The 27,388-nt window shown below is 41.2% G+C and overlaps 1 protein-coding gene across 1 annotated transcript; it reads left to right on the top strand.

Moving 5' to 3' along the window:
* The first annotated feature begins 1,158 nt into the window (after nt 1-1,158).
* Nucleotides 1,159-27,082, top strand: FHL5 (four and a half LIM domains 5). Its single transcript, XM_044449289.1, has 6 exons — nt 1,159-1,278; nt 11,281-11,460; nt 14,153-14,327; nt 16,361-16,530; nt 18,154-18,340; nt 25,061-27,082. The coding sequence occupies exons 2-6, from the start codon at nt 11,302-11,304 to the stop codon at nt 25,210-25,212; spliced, it is 843 nt and encodes a 280-aa protein (XP_044305224.1). The 5' UTR covers nt 1,159-1,278; nt 11,281-11,301; the 3' UTR covers nt 25,213-27,082.
* The last annotated feature ends 306 nt before the right edge of the window (nt 27,083-27,388 follow it).

Below are 27,388 nucleotides of genomic sequence, written 5' to 3'. Positions count from 1 at the left end.
TTTTCCCTCATATCTACATAGTAAAAATGCAAGAACCTTCCAAGCAGTGTGCCATTAAAGCTCTCCGAATACACCACTAGGACTACATCTGCTATCATAATGGGCCACATGTATGCCAAATGTGTGGTCCATCTGCAGATGTTTTCAAATGTCATCACATGAACACATTAAATTACTGTGTTAATCTTCAAGGCCTACTTCCCATTTATATTGTACTAACTGTGATGTATTTCTACCTTGGTTTGGAAACTGGATAGCTCCAGACAAACTGAAAACCACTCAGTACTGATACAAAATCACATGGGAGTTGTTAACAAGCAGAGGCGCAGTTGTCTGAAATCTGTAAGACTTGCATTCCAGGGCCAAACCTGCATGAAATTCAAAAGGCTCAAAGGGGTGAACCAGTGGCTTTACAATTTTCAAAACTGCCACATGCTAACTCTTTACATGCATCATGCAACTTTCAGCGTCTGCTTTACTCATCCTATATGCTAGGAACCTCAGTAATGTATGGAGTCCACTATAGAGTCCACTACCTATGATAACCTTTGTTACCAGCTCTGTGTCATGTGTCACAGCCAAATGATAATGCAAAACCAACATAGGCTGAGCCATATGAAATGTGAATCATCAGCCCTACGATAATGATGGAAAATAGCACTGTCTGCAGTTTCCCAGTAGCAGCCCAATTTCCCCAGCTAGAATCTAGCACCAGGACCGTCCTGGTGGTTGGGTCCATCACATACCTGCTTCAATGCATAATGGGTCATAACTTCAGGAATTCTAGCCTTGGACCTTGTCCTGTTTCTTCTGGAAGAGTTCATTTGCTAAGCAGCTGGTGGGAAATGCTTTGTGTCCTACCCAAACAGAATTTACAGATGCCCAGCTTTCCACATAATCGCAGCTATCGCACTGTGAGGTCAGTTAACAAGGCTGTTTTGCCTGTTGTGATTTCAGATATTCTCAGATCTTTGAAATATTTCCTCCACCCACAGTTCTGAAAGCCTTTTCCATGCCCCTCCTACATGATCTGTCTTTTAACTCCAAAGTGCAAGCTGCACATAACAAAACGGCAGGAAAGCTCACTTTTTTGAGATCCAAAGGAAACAAAGCATTCTCTTTAGCTATCTTCTCCAAAACAAACAAACCTAACTGGAGATACAACAGATCTGGAGGAGTGTTTGTTTCTGTTGGATCCTTGTTTCTTCATAAATATCTAAAATATTTTCACCTTTGATTTGATGCTCCAAATGTCAGAAGAGGAAACTGGTTAAAAAAGTGAGTATTATAGTAACTTTCCCTTCCACTTTAATGTGTTTACCTGATAATTATTCAGAATGTTCACATATTTGTACCAAGCATGTGTCCACTTAGTGCTACTGTACTGTAACTTCATGGCTAATTTTACTTCCTTTTGCTTCTTGTATTTGTTATCTGGAAAAAGAAAGAAGGAACTAGAGCTAGAAGAGCTATTAAGTAGTTGATGTACCAGGAAAGATTATGTGGATCTGAATAGAATAAAAGAAGGGTTGGGGGAGGTTGCTTTTGGAGCTGTGATTAAATTATATGTTGTCAACATTGTGAGATACTTGCAAATTATATCGTTAGCAATTACTATGCATTCTATGTTGTCCCAATATATAATTATTAGCATTTTAAGTTCCATATACAGTTATATACTACCAACATGAAGATACTTCTGGAAAGAAAAAGACTAAGCAAATTCAAACTAGTTTCCTTGTGTAAAAAAAATCTCAGGAACTATTGTATAGTGGTCTGTTAATGAGATCTTTCTCAAAAACAAACCGTGGTAAAAATCATTACAGTTATGCCATGATCCTGCTTATCCTCTGACCTATTTTATCATTTCATTGATCTGATATGTAATGCTATCAAGTGCTAATGAGTAAATCCCTTGTGTTCAATGGGAGTTAGGGTAGTGCAGCCCAAGTATCTTGTTGTCAGTGAAAACTTCTTATTAACTGGTTGCCCTGGGTTTAGGCACGTGCGACTTGTCTGGGCAAGAGGACTTCTCTACTCTCTTGACTATACCGTAGTCCTTCTAAACTTCTGGAACTGCTACACAGAGGTTTGGGGAACCCTGCTCAATGGGTTTACTAATGGGGTGGGAGAGAGGGCAGATGCCTTCAAATCAAGGGAAAGCACCTTCTGTTCATGGAAGGCAGATCCCAGCTCCAGCCCTTGTTTATGCATGGTCTTATTGTTTATACATTAGTTATTATTCAGACGCCATAATAAATACAGTTGTTTGGTAAGCTGAAAAGCAGGACATTAACTTCTACACTGATGGCTCCAAAATGGGAACGTTAATTAAATTGCTAAGGTGGCAAAACACCTTTTGGATTTTTTTTTTTCTCAACCAAGTTCTGATTTGTGAGGTCTTCATTCATGTGGAAGTTTAAAATGGTGAGATTTATTCATTGCTCAGTTGTTTTCTGTTGCATTCCTCATACTTCACCCACTTTCCTGATCAAAAAGGCATTTAAATGGCGCATTTCTAGTTATGGTTTTAATACACTTTCTCCTGCCTGATAAAGGTCATAATCACTAACCATCATTTAAACTGTGCCTTACAGTTGCTGTGATTTGCCTGATAAATGTATGTCTTAATGTACATATTCATAGAATTATTCATTGTAGTTGAATTCTGCTCTTCCTCAAAGGAGATGAGAGCAGTCCTGTAGCTTTAGAAAACATACAGCCATGAAATTACAGTTAAGACAGTGTGCTTTTCCAAAATCATGCAGTAGAGCTGACATGACCCAAAAGTGGAATGAAATGCAACAACTGTGTGGGGGTGGTGGGGCCTTTTTTGGACTCCCCGCCACCTACCTATCTTCAGATGCCAAAGGAATAGTTTGTATAATAGGGAGTACAACTGTGGACTTAATCTAGCAGTCCAGGGTTTCCCAAGTGCCTGGGCTCCCTTTCCTTGACCAGAGATCATTTGGCTGTTTCTTAGGTTTTCTACAGTTTCTCCCTTTTGTGATAGGCTGAAAGTTCTCTCCAAAGGCTTAGTTACTGGTAGTTAGAGCTTCATGCCCAAACAAGCTGGCATTGGCATTTTTGGAGGATCATTTCTCCTTGGCCTCTCCCACTGCTGGACTGCAGACTCTTCCAGGACCTTCTCCACAACTGAACTCAGCCCTTGGACTAAGAGAGCTTCAGTGGCCGTGCTGTCAGATGATGATGCAGCAAAGTGGCCCCAGAGCCACAGAGGACTGCGGCTGAACAGATAAGACATGTGAGGTGTTTATATGCCTTTTCCTCTTGCAAGAAACACAAGGTGGTAACATGAGCCTTCTCTCCATTTTATCTTCACAACAAGCCTGTGAGATAGGTTAGGCTGAGAGTCAGTCACAGACCCAAAGCCATCTGGAGAGCTTCATGGCTGAAAGGGGACTAGAACCCTGATCCCCTGAAAGCCAGGTTAGAGCCAGCTCCAGATTGGATCCTGAAGTGGCTCCTTCCTTTTGCTCTGCTTGAATGCATGGGCTTTGTTTCATTTTTCCCCTCTGTCTTTCCATGTGCATTGACCTTATAAGGAAGTAGAAAAGGGGTATGAGAAAATCAAATCTGTCACTGCAGAATTATCCAACAGAAAAAAACACATTAATTTTGATAAGCAGTTGACAACAATGATGATAGGGCTGTATATATTTGCTGGGTGGAAGAATTCCAGTGATGCAGTGATGCAAAGCCAACTCAAAGAAGGCCTTGGTATTCAAATTAAGGTCTCCTACCATTTGGCAAGGCAGCAGGCAGTATTCATACAGAGGTGAGCCTAAGGCATCCTCCTCTGCCATTGAGGTCTCAAGTTCAAATTTCAGCATAAGCACAGTTGCTTGAATTTCTCACATCCAAATGATCAACTGTCTAGCACTACATCACACAGGGTGCCAGGATAAGTCTCCATCCTGGCCAGCATTCCAGTTCCATGCAGTCAGGAAGTGTCTGCGCATTTGTGTTTTTCAAACTTCACTCCTCCATGTTGTATTACAAGGTCCTCTCCCACAAAAAGCCAGCAGGAATTCCAAAAGCTGCTTGTGATAGGGTTGTATATGCCCACACTCAATTAAGAGATAGGGCAAGAGAGGCAAAAGGTAAAATTGTCTCCTTGAACTTCAGATCTTCCATTTATTTTTATTAGATTTAAATCCCACCTTTTCCCCACCATGTTGCCTGGAGACTCCCCATCAGGCGCGCATCCAGCCCTCAACCATCCCCATACTGTTTAACTTGAGCAGAGTGTTTGTTTCATGTGTCATTGGTGTCTTCTGAGCTGTTGCCCAGTTGCTGCCCTTGAGAAGGTCATTATCCATTCTCTTCAGCTGAGCTTCATTCTCTTCAGCTCAGTTGGTGGATGCATCTTTCCCTGGTGCCTCTGCATTGTCCATTCTGCCTTGGGTGATCCTGCTAGGAGACCAGCCTAGTGAAAGAGCCTGGCCTCCTGGAAGCGTTACTCCTGGCTTCTCAGACATTCTCAACCCCCTTCATCATTTTAAGAGGGGGAGTTGCTTCTTCCATGCACACAGACCTTTCTTCTTGGCTCTTTCTCTGGTTTGCTACTCCCAGTCACTTTCCCTGCTGTTTCTCTTCCCCCTCCCTTGCATTTTTCTTTCTTTCTCATCCTAGCTTCTAGCCTCACTCTTTAGCCTCACTCACTCTTCCTCTTGCCCTCACTTCTTTATCCTACTGCATTACCTCTCTCTCATCACCTCACACCTTTCCTCCCCTGTACCACTTCATCCTGCTATTCCCCTCCCTCTCAGTCTTTGGCCTTGCTTTTTATCTTCCCCACCCTCCTTTTAACTAGCCAACCCCCTTGCCAGTCATTATATGCCTAGCCTCATCCTTCATGCAAGCCATTTAATGTGGATACTCACACCCGTTTCTTAAATTCCAAAATAATCCCACAGGACCAAAGAAAAGTTAGAAACCTCTGTCCTACATCTTCAATGAGAAAGTTCTCTGACACTTGGTTTGTTTCCATCTAATGTTTATTCTCACATTTGTCTTTATATTGTATGATTACTTGACATTTCTCAAGATGTTTTTCCAAAGCGGGCTAGAACAAATGTAACTATAAATCTGTTATCACATTGCTTATAATTTTGTCATTTCATTTCTTTTTGCTGCCATACAAGTCACTATGATTTAAGGCTGTATAATCTGTAGAAATATAGGGAAAAGGTTTAGTTTTGATCTTAATGCAAGAAAAAAAGCATATTGTTCAGGTAAGACTCTGATCTTCACTGACCTTTCCTATGCATTTCTCAAAGCATTCTGATGAAAGGGTAAAAAGCAAGTTTTTAAAAAATCACCTAAAATTTGCACTTAAGTACTCTGGGCAAGATGCAATGACAGTTCATACAAGTGACAATTTTTTTTCTTAAATGTCTTTTTCCTTCTTGAAATAAATTTTCACTTTGCGGCGAGCTAGCAAATCACTGTAACTCTGACAGCCTTATGCGAAGCACTGGGTGTTGCTGTGATGGGAACACAGGCTTCTGTTGCATCCAACCTACCCCATTCACCTACATGAAAGGGTCATTTCTGCAAACCCACCCATTGCCCATTACAGAGCTGACTTTCTATTAAAGTGAATGAGAAAACGCTTGCAAATAAAAGAGGTCTACACTGCAGCTCTGGGGCTTCATGGTATGCATGAACTGATTGAAAAGAGGAACTACATCACCAAAGATGATGGGCAGAAGGAGAATGGCAATTTGCATACTTTATGCTAATTAATATTTATAGTTAAAATTTTGGAAAGAAATACCCTAATTTAAATAGATATACTATATAACTGACTGTAGTGTGGAAGATTATGAACAGGTGACCTTGGTGCCTGCCTGAGCAGGGGCTAACTGTGGATGAGAACCATCTTGGGCCACAGAGCCCTTTGGGTAGAGGGTGACCCTGTGCAAAAGTTCCATTGAAACCAAACTGGGGGGTTGGAGAGAAGATTAAGATCAGAATTGTGACCTGTGATGATGACTCTATATAATTACTATATAAACTCTACAAACATTACTCTGGACACATCCCAAGAAGGCAAAAGTCCCTGAAGAAGGCAGAAGAAAAGGAAGACCAAATATGAGGTGGATTGACTTCATAAAGGAAGCCACAGCCTGTGATCGAGAATAGCGGAACAGTGCTGTCATGGACAGGACATTCTGGATAGCTTTCAGACAGAGGGTCACCATAAGTCGGAGATGACTTGACAGCACATAGCAGCAGCAGCAGCAGCAGCTCTCTGACTACCTTAATACAATGGTACATTTCCAAATATGTAACAGGGTGTTTTTGCAAATGGATGATCATCTTCAGCTCCCAGCTTGGGAGCTGGGAGAATGGTGAGCACTATTTTGCATCCTAAATAAGCATATGAACAGTCAGTTCTCAGCCCCAAGAGTCAACCATTCCTTTGTGGGAGATTATCCAGTTCATCTTTATGTATGAGGTCTTGTTTAAAAAATAACGGCAACAAACACGCTGCTTTCATAGGTTCCTCTTCTGCTTTTCTTTACAGGCTAGGTCAAATAATCCTACTGGGGGAAAGAAAATGGAACAAATGAGCTTTTTAAAAGCCTCCTGTTGAATTTTACTCTTTTAAGTAGTTAGTTGCGTCTCTCCATGTATGTCTATAAAGTTCACAAATCATGGCTGCTTTATCTCAAACTCAATGACAACAAACACACCCAACCCTATTCATTTGATATCAATAACTTCAAGCACAGCTGTTAAACCTTAAAGAGCCAAGATATAAGAGAAGACAGACAGGTATTTTGAAAGGGGTTAGCAGTGCACAAAACAATGGAAAAGATGCCCTGGTTCAGCCATCTTACTGCTTAGAACATCCCTGATACTTTGAACACCTGAAGAATAATAGGTATTGGCTGTGGGAGTGGTGTGGACTCCACTGTTAGTACACTATGCTCTGAAAAGGTCAATTTTAAATGCTTTTAAATGTTAAATAGAGTCAGAAGATTGAATTAGATGGATATTGGTCTGACCCTGGGTGTTCCCTGTAGCCAGTGGTTCCACACAGCTGTAAGCAACCAGTTAGTGAGTCATTTATACATTGTGTATAGGAACCAGGGACATGAGGAAAAAACTGGACTTAACCTTTGAGTCCAATAATGTGCATAGTGGCAAGTCTCTGGAGTCTTTTTATCTGATTTACTCAAACACAAAATCTAGCTTCCAGCAAAATTAAAGTCAACATGTTTCTCTAGAGATTAGGATCAAAGGACCAGAAAAGATTCCATTTCAACAGCAGGATTCACTCCCTTCTTTATCTACTGAGGGCAGAAGATAGCAAGGGCAAGGACACGTGTTAATCTTTTTGATGTGTCTTATTGTCACCCAACACAGCCTTGAACGGAACTGGAATGATTCATTAACTTGTCTTCTGGGCTATTCTAGCCCTGCAAACTAGAAATGGCATTCAGTCCTTCTTTCTTTCCTTCTGCTAAATATAGAGCTAAATTCAGAAGCTGTCAAAGAGACAGACTTTCTATTGGCATGAACAAAGGTGCAGTTGAAGGAATAGGTTAATCGTGAAAGATATATAGACACACAATTAACTTGCATTCACTATCACAAGATGTGTTGGTGACCAACCTGGATGGCTTTAATTTCAACAGTGGGCAATAGGAACCAAAAATGCAGCTGGGGCCATGTGTTACTCATTCCGAAGCTAAGCCATAACCAAACTGTGTTAAGTGATTCCAAGTGCACACACTTCGAAGAACACAAGAAGTGGTCTGCTGAATTTGACTAAGATCTACTTAGTCCCAATGTGTGAAAAAAATCCACTAATCATCATGTCTACTGGAAAACTGGTCAGTGCTCCACAGGCCAACCAAAGTCCACTTCTACCCAATATTCTGAATGCAAAAATATTTACAGAGTTCAAAGCCATTGTTGTCATGTGCCATCAAGTTGTCTGACTTATGGGGACCACATGAATGAAAGCCTTCCAAAATGTCCCATCCATGACAGCCCTGTTCAACCTTTCTAAGTTCAAGGCTGTGTCTTCTTCTGTGCAGTCAACACATCTCATATTTGGTCTTCCTTTTTCTCTTGTGCATTTGACATTTCCAGCATGATTGTCTTGCAAGTCTTTCCTTTTCGTGATGTATTCAGAGTATGACAGCTTCAGCTCTGTCATTTGGCTAAGTCATACCAGGGCTGTAATCTTAGGCCTGCATATTTGGAGAAAAGAATCAGTCAAATTTCCTTTTGAATAAACCTTGTATGAGATTGTAAAGGTGAACCAAGCATGCTATAATGTTTTCTGCAAAGCAGAATAATAGGCAATAAATCCTAACCATTTTTAAGATGAAAGTCAGTGTAGTGGCTAAAGTATTGCACAATGACTCGGAACAGCCGGCTTCAGGTTCCTGCTTATTCATGAAACTCTCTGCGTGACTTTGGGCCAGTCACTGGCTCTCAACCTAACGTACCTGACTGGGTTGTTGTGAAGATTAAATGGAAAGGTGGAGGAAGAAAGTGTCTTCTTGGAGTGAAGAGAGTAACATAAACATAACAAATAAAAGCAATACATTTATAGAGAATCCTCAACAGGAGCAATAGTTTAACATTCTAGTTTTCTTGCTCCAAAGAGGCTACTGACATTAGCCTGGTTCCTGAACTAACTTCATCTTAAAATTACACTGAATGCCACAATTTCATGCAGCTATTGGAACACCTATCTTTGTGCCAAAGATTTCTGCTGCCTACATTTTTGTGATTCACAACATAAATGAGCGATATCAGTGAAAGCTCAGAGACAGTTCCTGAATGTTGTGGATTTTTTTATGATGATAAATTGTATTATCTGTCATTTTGGATGGCAGAGAGACCTTTGGCACCATTAGGGACACAGCCCATGACTTCAGTGCAAAGATTTTCAATGTTCAGGGATCAAAAATTTTCCACTGCTGGTGCCAAATAAAGTAGTTGCTATTTTTGGTCTGAGATCAGCATTCCATCCTCATCTTATTCTTCTCCTCCCTCTCTGTCATTCCACAAACCCATTGGGAATAAAATTAAAAAGTCAAGAGTTCTTGGTCATGCATTCCCTTTAAGTAAGGGATCCAATATTACTTTTGTTTCTCAGCATCAAATATGAAAAAAAATGCTGTTATAGACTTACTGTGCAAACAGCATCTCTCTTGGATTACAATTCACCAGAAAGCTCTTTTGCTCAGCATCTCTGGTTAATTTCCATAAGGGATGTGGAAACGAATTCCCATCATGCCACATGAATGAAATCTATCTCATCTCCCACTGTGTCTGCCTCCATCCAGCAAGTATGAGTGATGTAGAGAACTGCATTGATTTCCTGATGAAAAGAAAGAACAGGTCATATTTAGGAGTTTAAGAAGAGCCATGGAGAGATTGCCTGTGGGATCCAGTGCTACATGCACAGTGAACCTTGAAAATCTGATTCCCTTAGAAGCAGTGGAGATGTGCTCTTAAGCACCTATTTAACACTGGCTGATGTGATGGATTTTCCAAGGAATTTCATTGTACAAGCTAATGCTATTGGCTTTGTGGTTTAGGTCCCCTATATTGACGCAATATAATTTGCATTAGAAAATTAACATAGCTGTATATTCTCTGATATCAAACACTTCAATATGCACTCTTATTCATCATGAGGCAAATACAGAAATTGGGAGATGGGTGTATGAGAAAAGCTTTAAGTGAATAATTTTAATATCCTTTGTAGTTAGTTCCTATACACTGTGTCTGATATTCTAAAACTTGCTGTGGTGCCAGTGATATATAAATATATATTTAAAACACTGCTTGAAATATCATTCTCTCTTTTGCATAGTTCTTCTGGAATCCCATAAGAAACCATATGCCCTCATCAATGACATGACTAGAGGCAGAATTAAATGAATCCAGCAGATGTTTTGCGAGCTAATTCACTGGGAACTCTTCACATTCTATTTTCCCTCATTCTCAAGAACTATGACCCTAATTTTAGCCAAGTCCTTCTGGTTCAAAATAGCTTGTATACAAAGCACAGAATATCTGTTCTTCCCTAAAATTTGGATGTTTATCCAGATGTGTTTTTCCCAGTTTCTAATTGCTAAAAATACAAGGGAACAAGTAGAATTTATCCCAAATTCACAGTCATGTTGAACAAGTTTTCCGGGACAGCCACTTGTGAAAACTGAGGCTGGGTTGATGAACCCAACCCTTCATCTCTAACCAGGGTCAGCCAACAAATTCAGTTGCCACAGTTGCCACTTTTATCATGCCTCTTTTACCTCTCTAGGCTGGCAGCTCAAGGTGGGGATACATCAAGAACCCAAACACAAGAGTTTTTGTGACTTCTGGTTGTTTTGGAGAATTTTCATGTCTTCGGAATTGTGTTTGGAAACTAATGCACAGAGTACTGTATTATGTGTATGGTGCTTTTTGTTTCTCCCTCACTGGTCCCCAAGGTGGTTTTCCTGTTTTTGCCAGTCCCCAGTGGGAAAAGTTGAAAACCACTTATCTACATAGTACAGACCATTCCACTTGCTCTGTCTCACATCTTTTGCTGTTAAACCATGAAAGATTATTCACTGAGACCTCTTCAGTGTAAGAACATAGTTTTATTATCACATTACATGTATAGCCCACCTCTTTTCTTCTTGTGAGGACCTAAGGTGGCTTACATGGTCTTCCTCCACTCCATTTCATTCTCACAACAGCAACTCCGTGAGGTAGGTTAGAATGAGAGTGAATAGCTTCATGGCTGAGTGGGGACTAGAACTCACTTCTCCCAGGCCCCTCGCCTAACAGTGAGCACTGAGGGTTCAAAAAAAAGGAATCCTGGACATTGCAAACAAGCATTACCATTTAATATTTAACCTCACCACTGCAGTCTGGTGTGCTGAACCGGTCATATTTTCAGCACCAGGTTAAGATGGCCCTCTTTTCTGCTGCTTTTAGCTCACCCACCTAGAGGCTTGAGAAAGTTCACCAGGAGTTTTGCAGAGTTTCTCTCTCTCACTCTCTATATTACTGTCCCTTTATTCCTTATTACTTTCTTTTTATTATTTGTTTTTGCTGTTTAAAAACTTTTGACCATTTTTTCTGATTTTCTGAGATTTTTATTGTACTTTTATCATCTTTTTAATGGACTGTGTAAATCACCCAGAGAGCTTCAGCTATGGAGCAGTGTAGAAATGCAGCAAATAAACAATACTTAGCAACCACTCCTTCAGCATATTCTTCTTCCTCCAGACACCCCAAAAAGAATTCAGAATGACAACGGATCAGTCTAATTGCTGCCACTGCATGGACACCCTCTGCGGAAAGCAGTATGCCATGAAGGAAGAGAAGGCCTACTGCGTCAGGTGCTATGACGGCCTCTTTGCCGCTTTCTGTGAGTACTGCAAGAAGCCCATTGGATGTGACTCCCAGGTAAGCCCATTGGATGTGACTCCCAGGTAGTGTCTACACAGAGATTGGGCTCCGCTGCTGAAGCATAACAAGATGACCGCATGTGTACAGTATTAGGCAGACTGGCAGCAACTCTAGTACACGTGCAGGAGCCAGGATTTTCGGGAATTTGGTGAAGCAGGCTGCCATGGCCAGTTCCCAGAAGCCACCACTTGGGGGGCCTAGTGGACAGCCACCAGGACAACCACCGTTCGTTCACCTGCCTCTCACCTGTCCCCACAATGGTGGGGGTAAGAAGGAGGCTCCTGTGGGGCAAATAAGTGGAGCAATGATGTGCAAAATGATTTGCTCCTCATAGTGAGGAGCCAATAGCAGCTGGTGGCAATGTATGAGTAGGGAGATCCATCGAGGGAGAGTGCCTTCAGAAAGGAATCTACAGGCTTCCTGCCAAAAAAGCTTCTGGATTCTTCCTCATGGGCTTCATGGACTCATTCTTGCTGTGTTGGCAGTTAGAGTAGAAAGGCAGAGCGGAGAAACAGCATCAAGTATTTAAAACCAACCAGAGACTTTTATAATATTTGATTCGGGACAGGCATGCGTCTGCTATGCTTGTTTAACCCTGAGTTGCAAAAGCATGCCATTTTCCTGGCCTATTTCCTAGTCAGAAATGAAGGAGCCAACCTGGTGCCTTCCACAGGTGCTGGACGACAGCTGCCCTCATCCCCAGTCAGCATGCTGTGGCGGGAGATGTCGCCTTATACATCTGGAGGGCATCCAATCTGGGGAAGTCCATCCTGGAGTCAGCCCTGTTGCTGGTGCCCACCCTAAAGCCATGAAGAAGGCTGGCAGTGTTCATTCTTGCTAGGAGGTGGTTTAGTGAGTTAACTAAAGTTCCCATCTATGGAAAAAGTGCTGATAATTTCATATACAGAAAGACTTTTTTAAGTACAACACCCCCCTCCCCCCAAAAGACCCCATGTTTGGAATCAGCATGATTTGTGCAGAGATAAGTTGGGAACATCCATATGAAATGACTAGTTTATGACCCGTGGTGCTAAGCTGCTGAAAAGATAAGGAGGTTTTTCATAGCTTACAGTTTCCATTCAGACACAGTGGGTTCATCCATCATTTGACTCCAGCACATAGTGAGATGTGGAATTGTTGCACTAACCTCATATAATTTTGTTGCTTTTTTAGTATCTGGGTTTTTTAATGCAGCAGATTGTATTGTTTTAACAACCCATTCCAGGGAGATTACAGCACTGATTTCCTTTTCTATCCTGGGCTTAATTCAACTGATAAGATCAAGCAAAACTTTTAAAATAAATTCCACTGACAAATCATCAGTGAAAAATGACTTCCCTTGGTCTGTACTAAAGATGGCCTCCACTGTGACTGCATGGATTCAAGGGGTGTTTCACAAGAAAATAAGTGACATTTATCATTTTTGTGTAATAACACTGTCTCCTCAAGCAAGATAACTCAAAAAAGATGTGTTTGGATTAAAATATTTTATTCACTAAATGACAACTTAATTTTGTTGTTTATCTCCCAGTGCTTCCCCACTCATCACAAAAATGACATTTTACTGGGAATGGGGACAATCACAAGTAAACTAACTTGATTTCTTTGGCTTTGTTTATCCTAGCCTTTTCCTTCAAATCTTAGGCAGAGTTTTCATTAGCACTCTGCACACCGGGGGGAGGGGACATGTAAACAGAGATGTGTGTATATTTCCACCTTTAATACCAATTTTGTACTCCTTGCAACTGATTAGACAAGATAGAATGATTCAATTGAGTCCCTTCCTCCTGCTGCTCTTCCACCACCAGGTTCTCTCTCTCTCACACACACACACAACCAAACATAATTATAAAATCAGCAAGTGGGTAAATTAGGCTGTCAGGAGGCAACCTAAGATGAAAGCCCATAGCTCAGTGATAAGAGCACATGCCTTGCCAGCATGATCTTTCTGGTTCAATTCCTAGCATCTTCAGACAGATTTTGGAAAAATTCCTGTTGGAAACCCTGGACATCTTCTACCAGTCCAGAAAGACAAACTGGGGCCAACACAACCATTTTCTTCCTGAAGTAAAGAATCGGGTGGCATCCCCTCCCGTCCCATGTACAAAAGCAGACCAGGCTGGCAGGTCCCTCTGAATACAAAACCAGTTATGGTGGGACAGCTGAAAGCTCTGCGCCAGCTTAGGTGGTGCTGGGCTGGCTGCAGGGCACACCCAGCTCTGCCACCCAACAATCTGCCAGCCTCCCTTCCCTCCTCCTGTGGAAAAGTGGTGCTGGCTAAAGTGAGCTAGATGGTGGTGAGCTAGTCTGTCTGGTGGCCTCACATGGCAGAAGGCAGCTCCCTACGTTGTGAACTATAGGAAGGAGAAGCAGTGGCGTCCTTTGCTTCATGAGCAAGAGGTGGTGGACTAGTTCTGGAAGGGGACTGAACCAAAGGGGCACGGGCCACATATCCTCTTCCAAACTCTAGTAAATATACAGCTTGTACAGCAACTAGAAGAAAAGCTCAGGAAAAACAAAACAAACCCCAAAACAGCAAAACCACAGAATATTGGTGAGAATATTCAGGTCACTTCTAACCCTTCTTCCAAAGCCAGCAGCTCACAGTGCCTTCTAGCTGATTCGACCCAACTGGATTTTCCCCCCAAGGAAGCGAGCTTTCCATTAACAGCTATTTACTGTTTCCAAGGACCTTGCTTATAAAGGCCACCACTGGCATGAAGTGTGCTTCAAGTGTGCCAAGTGTCATCACTCTTTGGTCGAGAAGCCTTTCGCTGCCAAAGATGAACTCCTGCTGTGTACAGAGTGTTATTCTAATGAGTATTCTTCAAAGTGCTTCCACTGCAAGAGGACCATTATGCCGGGTAAGATAGCGAGCAGTTTGCTAATTAAACCAGCAGGCTTGCATGGCACTTTTAATTCACTTTGAGCAATCGACCAGTGGAGTTCAACCAAAAGTTTGGTTCAGAAAGGAGGAATTACTTCTTTTATCCAAGGTCTTTTTTGCATGATTCACAGCCTTTGCCAGGTTGCAGGGATGTTGCTGTTTGCTGTTCAGTCCACCCACCAAGGGGCATTCCAGCTTCTTCTATATATACTTTTGTTAGAGATACTTTTGTTAGAGATGTGATTATTTATTTATTGAATATCTTTCCTTACTGCCCAATAGCTGAAGCTGTTGAGAGAGGTTCACAAACCATACGATACAGTAACATTGTCCACACAATATAACAACTTGTAAGTTTGAAACAGGATAAAAATAAAACAAAAAATAAAATAAAAACCAGGGTAAATGACAGCAGCAGTAGCACAAAGATCTAAAACTGCACTAATGCAGTTTTTAAAACTGAAGGTCTAGAAAGCCTGGGATTTTTTAAAGGTCTTCGCCTGGTACCAAAAAGACCACAATGTAGGTGCCTGGCAATCCACTCTGAGGAGGGCATTCCATCACTGTGGTCCCACAGATTAGTTCAATATCATTGGGAGCTACTGAATAGTGCCTGGTCCCCACTGGCATACTTTCCACAATGCAGAGTAACACTTGCTCTGGATGACACAGCAGACCAACAACAGTAAGATTTGATCATGGCTTCTCATGTTGGACAAACCCACCAACTGCGGTAGTCTTGAAAAGGTACTCAGTGTGTTCCAGAAGAAGCTATATCAATTTTATGTCTTTCAGGACTTTTAGCTGATTGTTTTCATTATGCTTTCCTGAATTTAATCAATGCATATACTAAAAAGCTGTTTTCATGACCTGCCTTCCATTTTTCTGTGTGTGGTGACAGCTCCCTTCACCAATCTCTTCAAATAATATCCTCTCAGTTTCTTGAAAAGACAGTATTAAAAAGTTCCAATTACCTAATTGGAGATTACTTAATTGAAAATAGTTGCCATTCTATATTATTTTGACTTATTTACACTGCTCTTGGAATCCAATTAATTAAACATCACTTAAGTGGTTGCAAAATGTTGCTGATTTACCAAATCAGCTTGACCTTCTGTTTCATCAGGAAAAGCACAAAACATACAGGCTGTATTCAGCCAAGAGAAGCCATGGTGCTTTTTTAGCATTGTTGATCTGTAGTGTACCTTGAACCCAGTCATGGTATTTCACCATGGGAAGATTGGTTTTTAGAAACCATGAGAAGAAACAACGTTTTGTTCTATGGTTTCTCAGTAGTATCATGGCTTGTTGTGCTGTCTGAATCTACACAACTACCACAGAATCCTCCTTAAAGAGTGGCAACTACAGGAGACACTCTAGCCATCTAGCCTCTATGAGTGGTCTAATGAGGAAAAGGCATGTGGCATAGGCATGGAGTGATGCATGTTAGAATTAAATTTCAGCACAATGGCTGCTGGAATACAAGCCAACATTGGGAAGACTGAGCAAGGCAGATGGAAACCACAATAAAGTAGAAACCGCTTTATTGTCTGTCTCGTAGATAATAGTTTTAAAAAACCAAATCATGATAACCACGCAGAGTTGCTTGACATTTCATGTGAACCCAGCCATAGAGTGACAAAGTTTGTGGAAAATTTGTAGAAACATAGAAAATGCTTCTTTTGTAGTAAACTGCGGCATCAACCATCTGCATTGTTATTTTTCTTCTTAGTAGAATGTATTATGTGTATATCAATATTTCTATACCACCCTTTTTGCCAAGATGATATACCAGCCAGGCTGGATTTTCTTTACTATATCCTATTTCTGTAACCTCAGTCTAGTTCTGTTTTGAGTTGTACCAATAGTCATGTGTAATTTGCTGAATGAACAGAGGTAAAAACCCAGTAATGAATAATGGAAGACGAATGTCCAAATTGTCATATCTTGACTTGAGAACATTTGCCCAATTATCCAATAAATGGACTGGATTTGTGCCTGGCTCGGCAGGTTCTCGTAAAATGGAATTTAAAGGAAACTGTTGGCATGAAGCTTGTTTTGTTTGCCAACACTGTCAACAACCATTGGGAACAAAGCCACTGATTACCAAGGATGATGACAACTATTGTGTGCCTTGTTTTGAGAAGCAGTTTGCTCAGTGTTGTCACTCCTGCAAAAAGGTAAGATCACAAATGAAAATATTGGGGGCAAAGTGGGATGTTGCCACAGCCTTTCTTGCACATGGAAAGACAATGACTGAGTTCAGACAACACAAGCCCACTCCAAGGTTGACTGTGGGCTATCTTTGAACCATGGATTATTGCTGAACCATGCAATATTATGTTGCCTGAACCCAGCTGGGATAACAAACCAGAGTGAACAGCCTATGGTTCATATCACATCAACTAAGGATGGACTCTCCTCATAGGTTGTCCAGGATTAACTGGCCGTGGCCTGTTAGCACAACTGGGTTCAGACAACATGATAACCCATGTTTCAACAGTTCAATGAACCCACAATTCAATGACAATTCATACTCGATGCATAGTTAACCCTTGACTGTGGGTTTTTGAGTTGTCTGAACCAAATTATTTCCTCTGGTCCTCAGGTCTGATTACATTTCCTTGCCAAGAAAGAAGGGACGAAGGGCATATTCCAGAACTGTCCACTCACCCCTTCAGCAAGGGGTGCTAAACTCAAGTTCTCTGACTTCTGCCTTGAATCTTGGGCCCCTTTGTCCCCATCTAAAAATGAAAGCCTTTGTTGTTGGAATAGGAAACAGATGTTTTTATTTCATTATTCAAAGCATGAAGCCAAAGGTGTACTTCTTCCCTTTAGATTAAAACTTGTAAATACATTCTTTTTTTAAAAAAAATGCACAATTTATGCATTTTTCTAGTGAACACATTTTGCAAACATGATTACAATCTTAGGTATGGAAGAGAGTTTCTTGAAAAATGCATGTGCATTCAGGAGAGCAAGCAGAGCTACTTTTAGAGGCAAATAACTGAGGCAAATTTCTCACCCATCTCTGAACAGCCCTGAACATGTATTCAGCTCTCCTACATGTACCTGTATTTGAAGAACATGTGTACATTCTACAGCAGGGATGGATGAATCTGTTAGTGACACTTCCTTCCACATTCGATTTATCTGAATTTCATTTCTCCCTTGTCTCAGTTAGTAGAAAAATTGCTAGCTGATTGCAGGTTCCAACCTGTCCCAGAGTCCAGCAAAAGGCCACCAACTCTTTTTGCCCTTCAGTTTGCCCTGCTATTTCAAGGGAAGGGCAAAGAGTATGCACGTGGGAGTACTCTATGCTGCACAGTAGCAAATTCTGAATGAAGTACGGCTGTGCAATTCACATGTATCTTCCTTTCCACTCCTCTTATTATATAGATTGGGATTGGAGGCATCTTTATGCTTTTCACTTGGAAGTGCCAGATATGTTAATGGTGCTCTATAAATCATGAGGGTGACATGGGGCTTAGCTCTTGAAATGCCTTCAGTGCCAAGGACCATCTTTAGAACATAGCACATCCTATCAAGCAAATTACCCATCTCTGAAAGGCAAACCCTCAGGACACTGATGAATAATAATACTTCTGAACATGTGCAGAGTGCCTTTCCCTTCTTAGGACCAAGACAATGATACAGCTTTTCCTTGTCAGAGTCATAAATTTAAAGCAGGCTCCTTCTCTTTTTAGAAATCTAATATGGACAATTACTGACTTTAATTTTGCACTATTTGATCACCTCTGGATTCAACTTCCAACTCCTAATGTTCTTATCTCATTCCTTAGGTGATCACCTCTGGTGGAGTGACTTATCGTGACCAGCCATGGCACAAAGAATGCTTTCTGTGCACTGGCTGTGAGAAGCAGCTTGCAGGGCAACGGTTTATTTCCAAAGATGAGCATCCGTACTGCCTTGAGTGCTTCAGCAGATGTCATGCAAAGAAGTGTGTGGCTTGCAGCAAGCCCATCACAGGTGAGTATTAATTATACAGGTATTAATGGGGAGCCTCTACTTTTGGCAGTCACAGAATAAGTTAACCTGCAATAGCCCTTGCTGGATTTTGGGTTCCATACCTCGACTTTTCTGAAATCCATTTGTCATCTGGGTCCTTCAAATAATTAGGATGAACTGAAGAGCTGTCTTCTCCCCCTAGGATGCTAAATGTCAGGAGTGGACAACATGCAGCGCTTGCTCCCCCTCAAGGGTGGCAAAAGCAGCACCGATTTGTTGACAAAAATTGGTGGAAAACTGCTATGAAACAGACTCAACTACATACGCATTGACGGCATAAATGAGTGTCCCATTTCTGACAGAGAGGCTAAATTTCTTGATGTCCTGAATGAATGTGTCCTACTGCAGCTGGCCATGGAACCAATCAGAAGGGCTACAACTTTAGTCCTAGGTAGGGCTGCCAAGGATATAGTACAGGATGTAAATGTTTATTTTATTTATTTATTTATTTATTACATTTATATAAAAACTGCCTATTGTAATGGCCACCCAATGCTCTCTGGGTGGCCATTACACTAAAATATCAGTAATAACATTAATAAAATAATACAATTAAAATATTGTAAAAATAGACAAAATAAAGCATGACATTTGAGAGAGAGAGAGAGAGAGAGAGAGAGAGAGAGAGAGAGAGAGAGAGAGAGAGATCAACAAAGCATTAAAATTAATACATTATGTTGTTGAGCCAAAAGGAAACAATGACCACAGTGGTATCAGATTTAATATACAGTTAGATGGAAGACTGCTAAAGAGGTCAAACACAGTTGCGTTTGATGTCATAAGAGGAAACTTTACAAAATGTAGGGAACGGCTTAAGCAGAAGTGGAAGAAGGGATCCAAGATGTTTACATCACTTCAAAGCACTTGGAGATTACTTTAAAACACTATAATAGAGACGCACATGAAATGCATACCACAAGTGATACAAGGAAGCACAAAGTCCAGGAAATCATCAGCATGTTCAGTGCATAGAAACAAGGAAGCTATTGGAAGGAAGCTTCCTTCAAAAAATAGAAGTCTTGCCCAGTTGGAAAAAAGGAGATGTGAGCAGACAATCAGATAAGCCAGGAAACAGTTTGCCACAAGATCAAGGTTACAATAATGAATTATTTGAAGGAGAAGGAGAAGGAAGCACCCGGGACATTGCAATAATGGAATTAAAGGAGCATTTGATCAGATTGTGGAGGAGCTAGTTGTTTGTTTATTTCATCAGCTTTTCATCAGTCTTCATGGCAGAGGATGGCAGATACTTGTTTCTGAAATTCTGTATTCTGTAAGAGAGTCTGAGGAACTAAGGCACACCAGTGACAAAGGATGCAATTGTCAACCTGATTGACAAACTGAAAGCTAGCAAGATGCTATTCATCCTAGAGTTCACAAAGAACTCAAGTGTGAAATTTCTGGTCATATTATCAAAATACTTAATATAATATTACATAATTCCTTGTTCCAGAGATGTGATTAATGACCAATGAAATATCAATTTTTAAAAAGGAGTCCAGAGGGAATCCAGGAAATTACATGTCAGTTGCATCTGTTCTGGATAAACTGTTTGCTCTGGGTAAATTCTGCTTGAGAGCATTGTTAAAGATAGAATCATTAAGCACATAGTAGAGGGACAACCATTACTGGAAAAAAATCAGTGTGGCTTCCGCTAGGGGAAGTCATTTCTCACTAGCCTGTTGTCGGTCAGGAAGCACTTAGATGGGGCAATTTTTTACTTGGACCCCCAAAAGTCTTCCTCACCAAAGGCAATCATGGAATAAAAGGAGGGAGCCTCTTATGGATCACTAACAGATTAAATAGCAGAAGCCAGAGGGAGGAATAAATGGCAATTTCTCTCAGTGGACCAATGCTTTTCAACCTATTCATAAATGATCTTGAATTAGGATTAAGGAGTAAAGTTGCCAAGTTTTCTGATGATACTAAACCATTTTGGGTGGCTTAAAACTAAAAGAGATTGTGAGGAGTTCTAAAGGTATCTCACCAAGCAGGGAGAATGGGCATCAAAATGGTAAATGCAGTTCTGTGTAAGCAAGTGTAAAGTAATACATGTTGGGGCAAAACATCCCAAATTCAAATATACCCTGATGGGATCTGAGTTAGCAGTGACTGAGCAAGCAAGAGATCTTGGGGTAATAGTGGACAGCTTGATGAAATGTAGGCTCAGTGAGCAGCTGCTGTGAAAAAAGGAATAATTAGGAAGAGAATAGAAAATAGAACTGTCAAAATCTTAGTCCTCTTATACAAATTTTTGGTTTGATCACTGCCTTTGCTGGCTAGGGAGCATGGAAATTGTAAGCCAAGACTTATGGAAGACCACAAGTTGTACACCTGTATTCTATAGCATGCAGAATTTTATACATTTCTATTTTATTCCTACTTACTCATCTTTTTCTAAATGAAATAGCCCCAAACACCAGCACGCTGAGCATTTTGGTTGCTATGTCCTTCTTACTGTCTAGTTCTGGCCTCATCCACAGCTTCTGTCCAGCAGGTAACACAGAGCAAAGCACCACACAGCTCTTACCCTGCGAAGCTTTTCTAGCTTCAGTTCTAGCTGCAGTTCAAGCAGCACTTTTGATAGCATTTTGCATAGCAGCTAGTCTGTTTGACCAGTTATGCATATCCACTTTGAGGGACTACGTTTATTGACTTTAACTTCAAAGACACACCAACTAAGTAAACTGCTGGACTACTATTATCAGAGTAAAGAGGCTTAATAACTTACCCAATGCCATTGTCTTTTTATTTAAATACAAATCAATAGAGCACTCAAAGTATTGATTCTTCTTTCTGCTCTTATATATTGCTTCATATGTGACAGAATCACCTAGGCAATGTGTTAATTAAAAGAGGTATACGTATTCAAGCAATTTCTTCTTTTACCCTTTTTACAGATGACTGTTACATTACTTTTAGCAGAATATGCAGTTATAAGAATAGCACAGGTTTAAGGACTGTAGTCTACCAAGCAGTTCAGCAAAGCAATTCCATGCCCCCTAGACAATATTGGGGCCGGGGGAGCATCTGAGCCTTCAGACTGGCAGATTCAGTGTCAGAAAAGACCTTTGACCTTGGAAGTAGGAATCTGTGCTCACATCACCCACAGTAACACAGCAAGAGCTGCAGCTGCTGCTTCTCTGAGGTTCTAAGATCAGCTTCAGTGAGGGAATACAGGGGCTGTTCCAGAGAGGAGGAGGGTAAGGAACTGATGGGATATGACATATCCTGGTGGTTCTCCAGCTTTCTTCCCTCCATCCCTGCCCAAAGCTAGATGAACAAAGTTATCCACACCGAGCTGACTTGCAGGGCAGGAAGAGTACAGAACATGGCCTCCATGCTCCTCCTGATCTGTGGAGGATGCCTGTAATATCTTTGCCTGTATGTTCAGAGGATTACAGACATCCCCAATGAATTACACTCCTACTGAATATTTCAAAGATTGTCAGTTTGACTCTGGCTCCATTCATCTGTGGGAGCTTAGAAAGAAAAAAAATGCAATAATTTATTTTTCCCCCTACAGGGGATCCTTTAATTAAAAATGTACTGAAATTTGTCATCAAGCTACAAATCCTGACCTAGCCTACCATCAGGACAATAAACTACTGAGAAAGGAAACCTGGAATCTAGCCTTCAAGGTCTGAGCAAGGATGGAATCTACATGGGACTTGATGCTTTCTTAATCATGCTTATAATACACTCCTGAAAATCAATGGGATAACTTAGTGACAAGTAAACTTTGATGTAAAATAAGCCTCATTGATTTAAACTGATTTACATCTGGATTGATCCCATGTTGTACCATTATGCTTCTCAAGACATGGAATGGTCCCAATGGGAGAGTTGTGCCTTTTGTAAGGCTAATCACTGCCTGGGGAGGTTTGTTTGGACTTGTGACTGGGGAGGGGGGGAGGGAGGGAGGGAAGGGTCAGGGCTCCATGGACCACAGACTATGGTCCTAATGAAAATCAGTACCTGTACCTTCCTTTTTTATGTGATATGCTTTATAATGACAGATCATGTCTACTTCAGCCTTCCAAATTAACCCACTGAGATGATGACTATGAGAATTAAGTGAGGGAAATCCCATGTATGTTACCCTGCTCTTCTTGGAAGGAGCATTGGATCCAAATATAATAACAGCAAGATCCCCTTCATTTCTGATGATCATGTATATGCCCAGCTGTTAAAATTACACTTTCCATTGCCCTAGAACTGCTGTCCTTGATATGCACTAGGTTTGGGAGATGTATTGGCCTCGAGATGTTGTTGGATTAAAATTCCCATGATCCCCTATGTTGGCTTCAACCAATAACAATTCAATAACATCTGGAAGCCATTTGTTCACTAACTCCCTGGTGTAAATAGATGTGTGTTTCAGTACTGGAAACTGCAGAATGGAGATGATCCTCTGATATTTGCACTAACTTAGAACATTCTGAATGGTCCAGAGCAAGCCAAACTGTAAATGAATCATTTGCTTTTCTCATTTGTATTTCTTTCACATGCAAACAAGAAATACATGCAAATACATATCTGTGGCACCTCTGCACTGCAGGGAGTTCTGCGCTGTTGTTGTTGTTGTTGTTATTTTGCATTTATCTCCCTAGTACTCTGGCTTGATGGGAGAGAAATCCATGCATCTAGGAAAAAAATATATGTGCAGAAGGCATTTGTCTGTGTGACAGCAGAGGTACTTAGCTTTACTCTGCAGCCTTCATATTCTTAAAGTTAAAGAATAGAGCCTGCCAGCTACAGACACGCTGCTTTAAATATAAATGGCTTATAATTAAAGGTTTGGCAAACACTCAGAGGCTATTTTAAAAGTACTTTAAGACCATTAGCTGGATCTCTTAAAACATAAATGGAATGACCTTTTGCCCCAGTTCTGAGGAATAAACTTGGCAATTAATTACTAGTCCCACCATTCAAAGAAAGGGAAAAGGAAAGAACTGGAAAATTCAGTCAGCTATGATAATTGTTCCCTACCAGACACTCATGCACACCAGGTGACCCTGGAATTTTATTAGGTAGGCAAAGTTAATTGCATGTATTCAGATACTACTGTTCCTTGGTTCCATAAAAATGTGCTTTGTATACATCTTTCTTGGAATGTATAACTTACCTAATTTTCATACGTATTTTAGATGTATACCCCATTCTATCTAACAAGGTTATGGTCAGTAGCTGCAGCTCTTTGCCTGGGTTCATATGACACAACAGCCCATCCTAGGCAACATGCTGGGGGGGATGGGGTTTTTGTATTGTGTGAACGTGGGTCAGTTCTCACAGGGTGGGTTATTCATGGGCAACAAGCCACCCCAATGGTCTATGGCTTATTTCTGCTGCTCTTGGACCCATGATGGTTTGTTGTGAGAACAGACCCATTGCGAGTTGCAGGTAGCAAAGCTGCCTTGCTACTCTTGCTGAGCTAGATCAGGCCACTGTCAGCATCACCCACCCCACTGAAGGCCAAAAGCCCAGTGAAATGGCAACCACAGACTTGCCCCTCCCTCATGTTTGCAAACACTTTTGCACTTGCCACAGCTTTTTTACACCCCTTCCCCTTCTTTCGAATTGCTCTAATACAAGCCTTTGCATGGACATGTGGAGCCATGAATGTAGATGTCCTGGTCAAAACACTTGGGTAAGCTCCTTTAGAAGGAACCAGAATTTTAACAGCTAAATGTCCAACTTTGTGCCGCCATAGCAAAGGGTAGCTCACACTTTTCCACTGCCCCAAGTGCCTAGTACCTCAGCAAAAGGTGGCACGGTGCAAAGGAACTGAGAAGAATCAGTCTAGAAAAGAAAGGAACCAAGAGGGCCTCACCACCAAGGGGTGATCCAGTGGCCAACCTCTTTCTGTGACCAAAGATCACCCACAGTTCTGATTCTTCTTGTGAGCTCGGTTTTGGACCCACTCTGGGTCAAGGCACATGGGAGGTGTCTGCTGCACTTTGATAGCAGATACCCCAGGATGTTGCCCAGGCTAAACTTGAGCCCATACAAGTTTAACAGCAACAAAAAAAGTATGAAGACATAGGAACGTAGCAAGTCAGAAGGGCCATCTAGTCTGACCCCCAGGTCCAGCTGGCCCCGCTCGTATGATACCCAGCATGTGCTTGCCCAGTCTTTCCTTGAACACTCTTACTGATGGGGCCCCCCCACCTCCTGTGGAAACCCGTTCCATAGCCTAAGGGCCCTAACGGTCAGGAAGTACTTCCTGATATCCAACCTGAAACCTGGTTCCTTGAGCTTCTCACCCTTGACCTTATTCTTTCCTCCACTGCAGGGGAGAACAGGTCACAACCCTGCAAAGTTTGGGGGAAATTGCACAAAGTTGCACTGAAAGAAAGAAAGAGTGGTGACAAACCACTAGCAACTCTTCCGGTGTGTTGCTTCAGTACTTTGATGGGGCTGCCACTAGCTATCAAACTGCAGATACAATGGTGCCTCGTATTTCAAACTAAATTCATTTCAGGAAGTTGTTTAAACTCTGAACTGTTTGGAGTCCAAAGCAATGTTCCACATTAGAAACAATAGAAAGTGAATTAATCTGTTCTTCGAACCTGAGCAATACCCATCTCGATCAACTCAAACAGCTATTTAGAGCATTATTAGAGCACACACTAAATGCCTTTCCGATCCCACTTTTCATTTCCTATCTTCTCCTTTTAGCTTTCGGTGGAGCCAAGTTTATCTCATTCGAGGATCGCCAGTGGCACAGCGAGTGCTTTAACTGTGGCAAATGTGGCAGCTCCCTGGTGGGAAAAGGCTTCCTTACGCAGCAAGACAAGATTCTCTGCTCCAAATGTGGAAGTGCCGTATAGCTCGAGAGATCCAGAAATAAAATTCCTGTGACTTGCCCTGCAGTTGAACCTCATATGCAATTGCCTGGTGGTCAGAAATCCACCTAACAGGCATAATGGATGTTTAGTCATGAATTCTCTCTGCAGCTGCATTCATTCTTTATATCCTGCATAGCCACTTTAAAAATAGAACTCTTGCTGGGCAAACAGTTCCAACGATCTATTATCTTGAAAGTGTTTGGTGTGTGGGTGTGTTTTCCCTTGTAGAGAGTGCACTCTACTGCTGGAAGGCCGAAAGTGTACAATAGCATGTTAACGACTAGTATAGAGAGTTTATATGATAGCTCTGTTATAAAAACACAAAACAGCACTTCTCTGAAAGCAGTCTTGATCACTGTATGGCACCAGCTGTGTCCTTTTCATATCTGAAAAGAGAAATTGGAGAGGTCTGGAAAAAAAAAGAGTAACACAGTTGTGCATTATGGTCTTGGAGAAAAAAAAATGGGGACAATTATATTCTGCTAACCCTTGAAGATAATTTTCTTCATCGCTTCCCAGGACAAAACCCACCAGAAAATGTCAAACTAGAGGTGATCTGGAAGTTCTACGAATTTAGTTCCTGATCCCATGTTGGTTTGGATTTGGGTTTGATTCCTTTTCCTTTTCCCAAGAATCAGCTCATGGTTTGGATCAGGAATACAGGTTGGACATAACACTTTGCCCCCATACTGGTTCCGCATGCACATCACACACGCACACCATTAGCCACAAAGCCATATTTTGACTGCATTTATTGCTCTATTGCTACCAGCAGCTTTGGGGAGAATGGCAATTTGTACCTGGAAATTTGTGTGTGGGCAAGGAATTAAATTGAAGGTCCCACCCTTCCTTTCTAAGGCAACCTCCCTAGCCTGCCACTGCTTTTGCTGAAGAAGGAAGCATCAGGAGCTTTAATCAGGGTACTTTGATAAGTGAACCTTGCCTTATGCTGCGCTCTTGTTTTTTTTTCATACAATTCCCATTATCTCTCATTACTGTCTCTGTTAAGAACAAATATAGGTCAAAACATTAGGGCAGCCAGACATTGCCACCCCTGCTATATCCCACGAATGTAATGAGATTTTCTTCTGCGTAGACATGTGTGGGATTGTACTGCTGCAGAAGAGACTCCACTTGAATAAAAACATCTGTGCCTAGAGAGAGGACAATACTGTCTTCCAAAGTCTGGAAGCAGCTATTAAGAAGGCCTTCTGTCATGCTCCCATCAAGCATGCCTCCGATGGCAGTGAGATAGAGACTAAACTATCTGATTGTCCTTCAAAGTGCTGATTCCAGTCATCTTTCTAAATATCTATTGCAGATGTCTAATTATGTTTCTTGCTTGCTTTTCTTTTGCTCAAAGCATGAGAAAGGACTACAGTTAGTGGCATGTGCTGCCATGCAAAAGTTTGTACTCTATGTTTATTGGCAGGTTTATTTTTCCCACCTGCTTGAAGTATAATTTGTGAAGCATAATCTATATTCCATCAGTAATGGTACCTGTAAGCCGTACCATCTCTGCATTTCCCTGCTTTCCTTCTCCAGCTGCCTGTGTTGCTCTTCTCATGCAATTTCTTCCCACTTAGCAAGGCTTCAGCTATCAAAAATAGAACTAGGTTGCAAGGCCTAAAAATAAAAATCACGGATGGAGGCACATGTGTGCAGTGATTTATCAGAACTGAATGCACTGGTAAATGCCTGATGGTTTGCAATACATGATCTTAAAATAAAAAATTTACACTTAACTCAAAGTAACTGTTTTCTAACACTTTTCTTTAACAGGACTTGTAAAAGATTTCTGAAAGGAAAACCAATGCAATTGTGTATTTTTCAAAATTTTAAGGAGATTCAGTCCAAATCATGCCCAATTTGCTAAACGGCTAAATATAGAAATGATGCATCTGGACCAGAAACCTCCATTTGTACATATTCAAGTATGTGTGTGGGTGTGTATAAACTAATCCTATCCAAAGTTTATTTTGAAGTAAAATAAACCATGTTTCTTCTATATGTAGTAAAGATATGTAAAATATGTCCCTTTTTTCCTTGGAATTCTCTGCTTTTCATTCCATCTTCCTTGATATCCATGAATACTTGCAGAGTAGCTCAGATATTCTTATTTTTAGGAACCTCAAGCATAAATTTAGATTTTAGTGGG

This window comes from Varanus komodoensis, unplaced genomic scaffold (genome assembly GCF_004798865.1).
Source record: "Varanus komodoensis strain SLA01 unplaced genomic scaffold, ASM479886v1 scaffold1, whole genome shotgun sequence".
Taxonomy (NCBI): Eukaryota; Metazoa; Chordata; class Lepidosauria; order Squamata; family Varanidae; genus Varanus; species Varanus komodoensis.
This window is presented reverse-complemented; position numbering and strand designations above follow the sequence as displayed.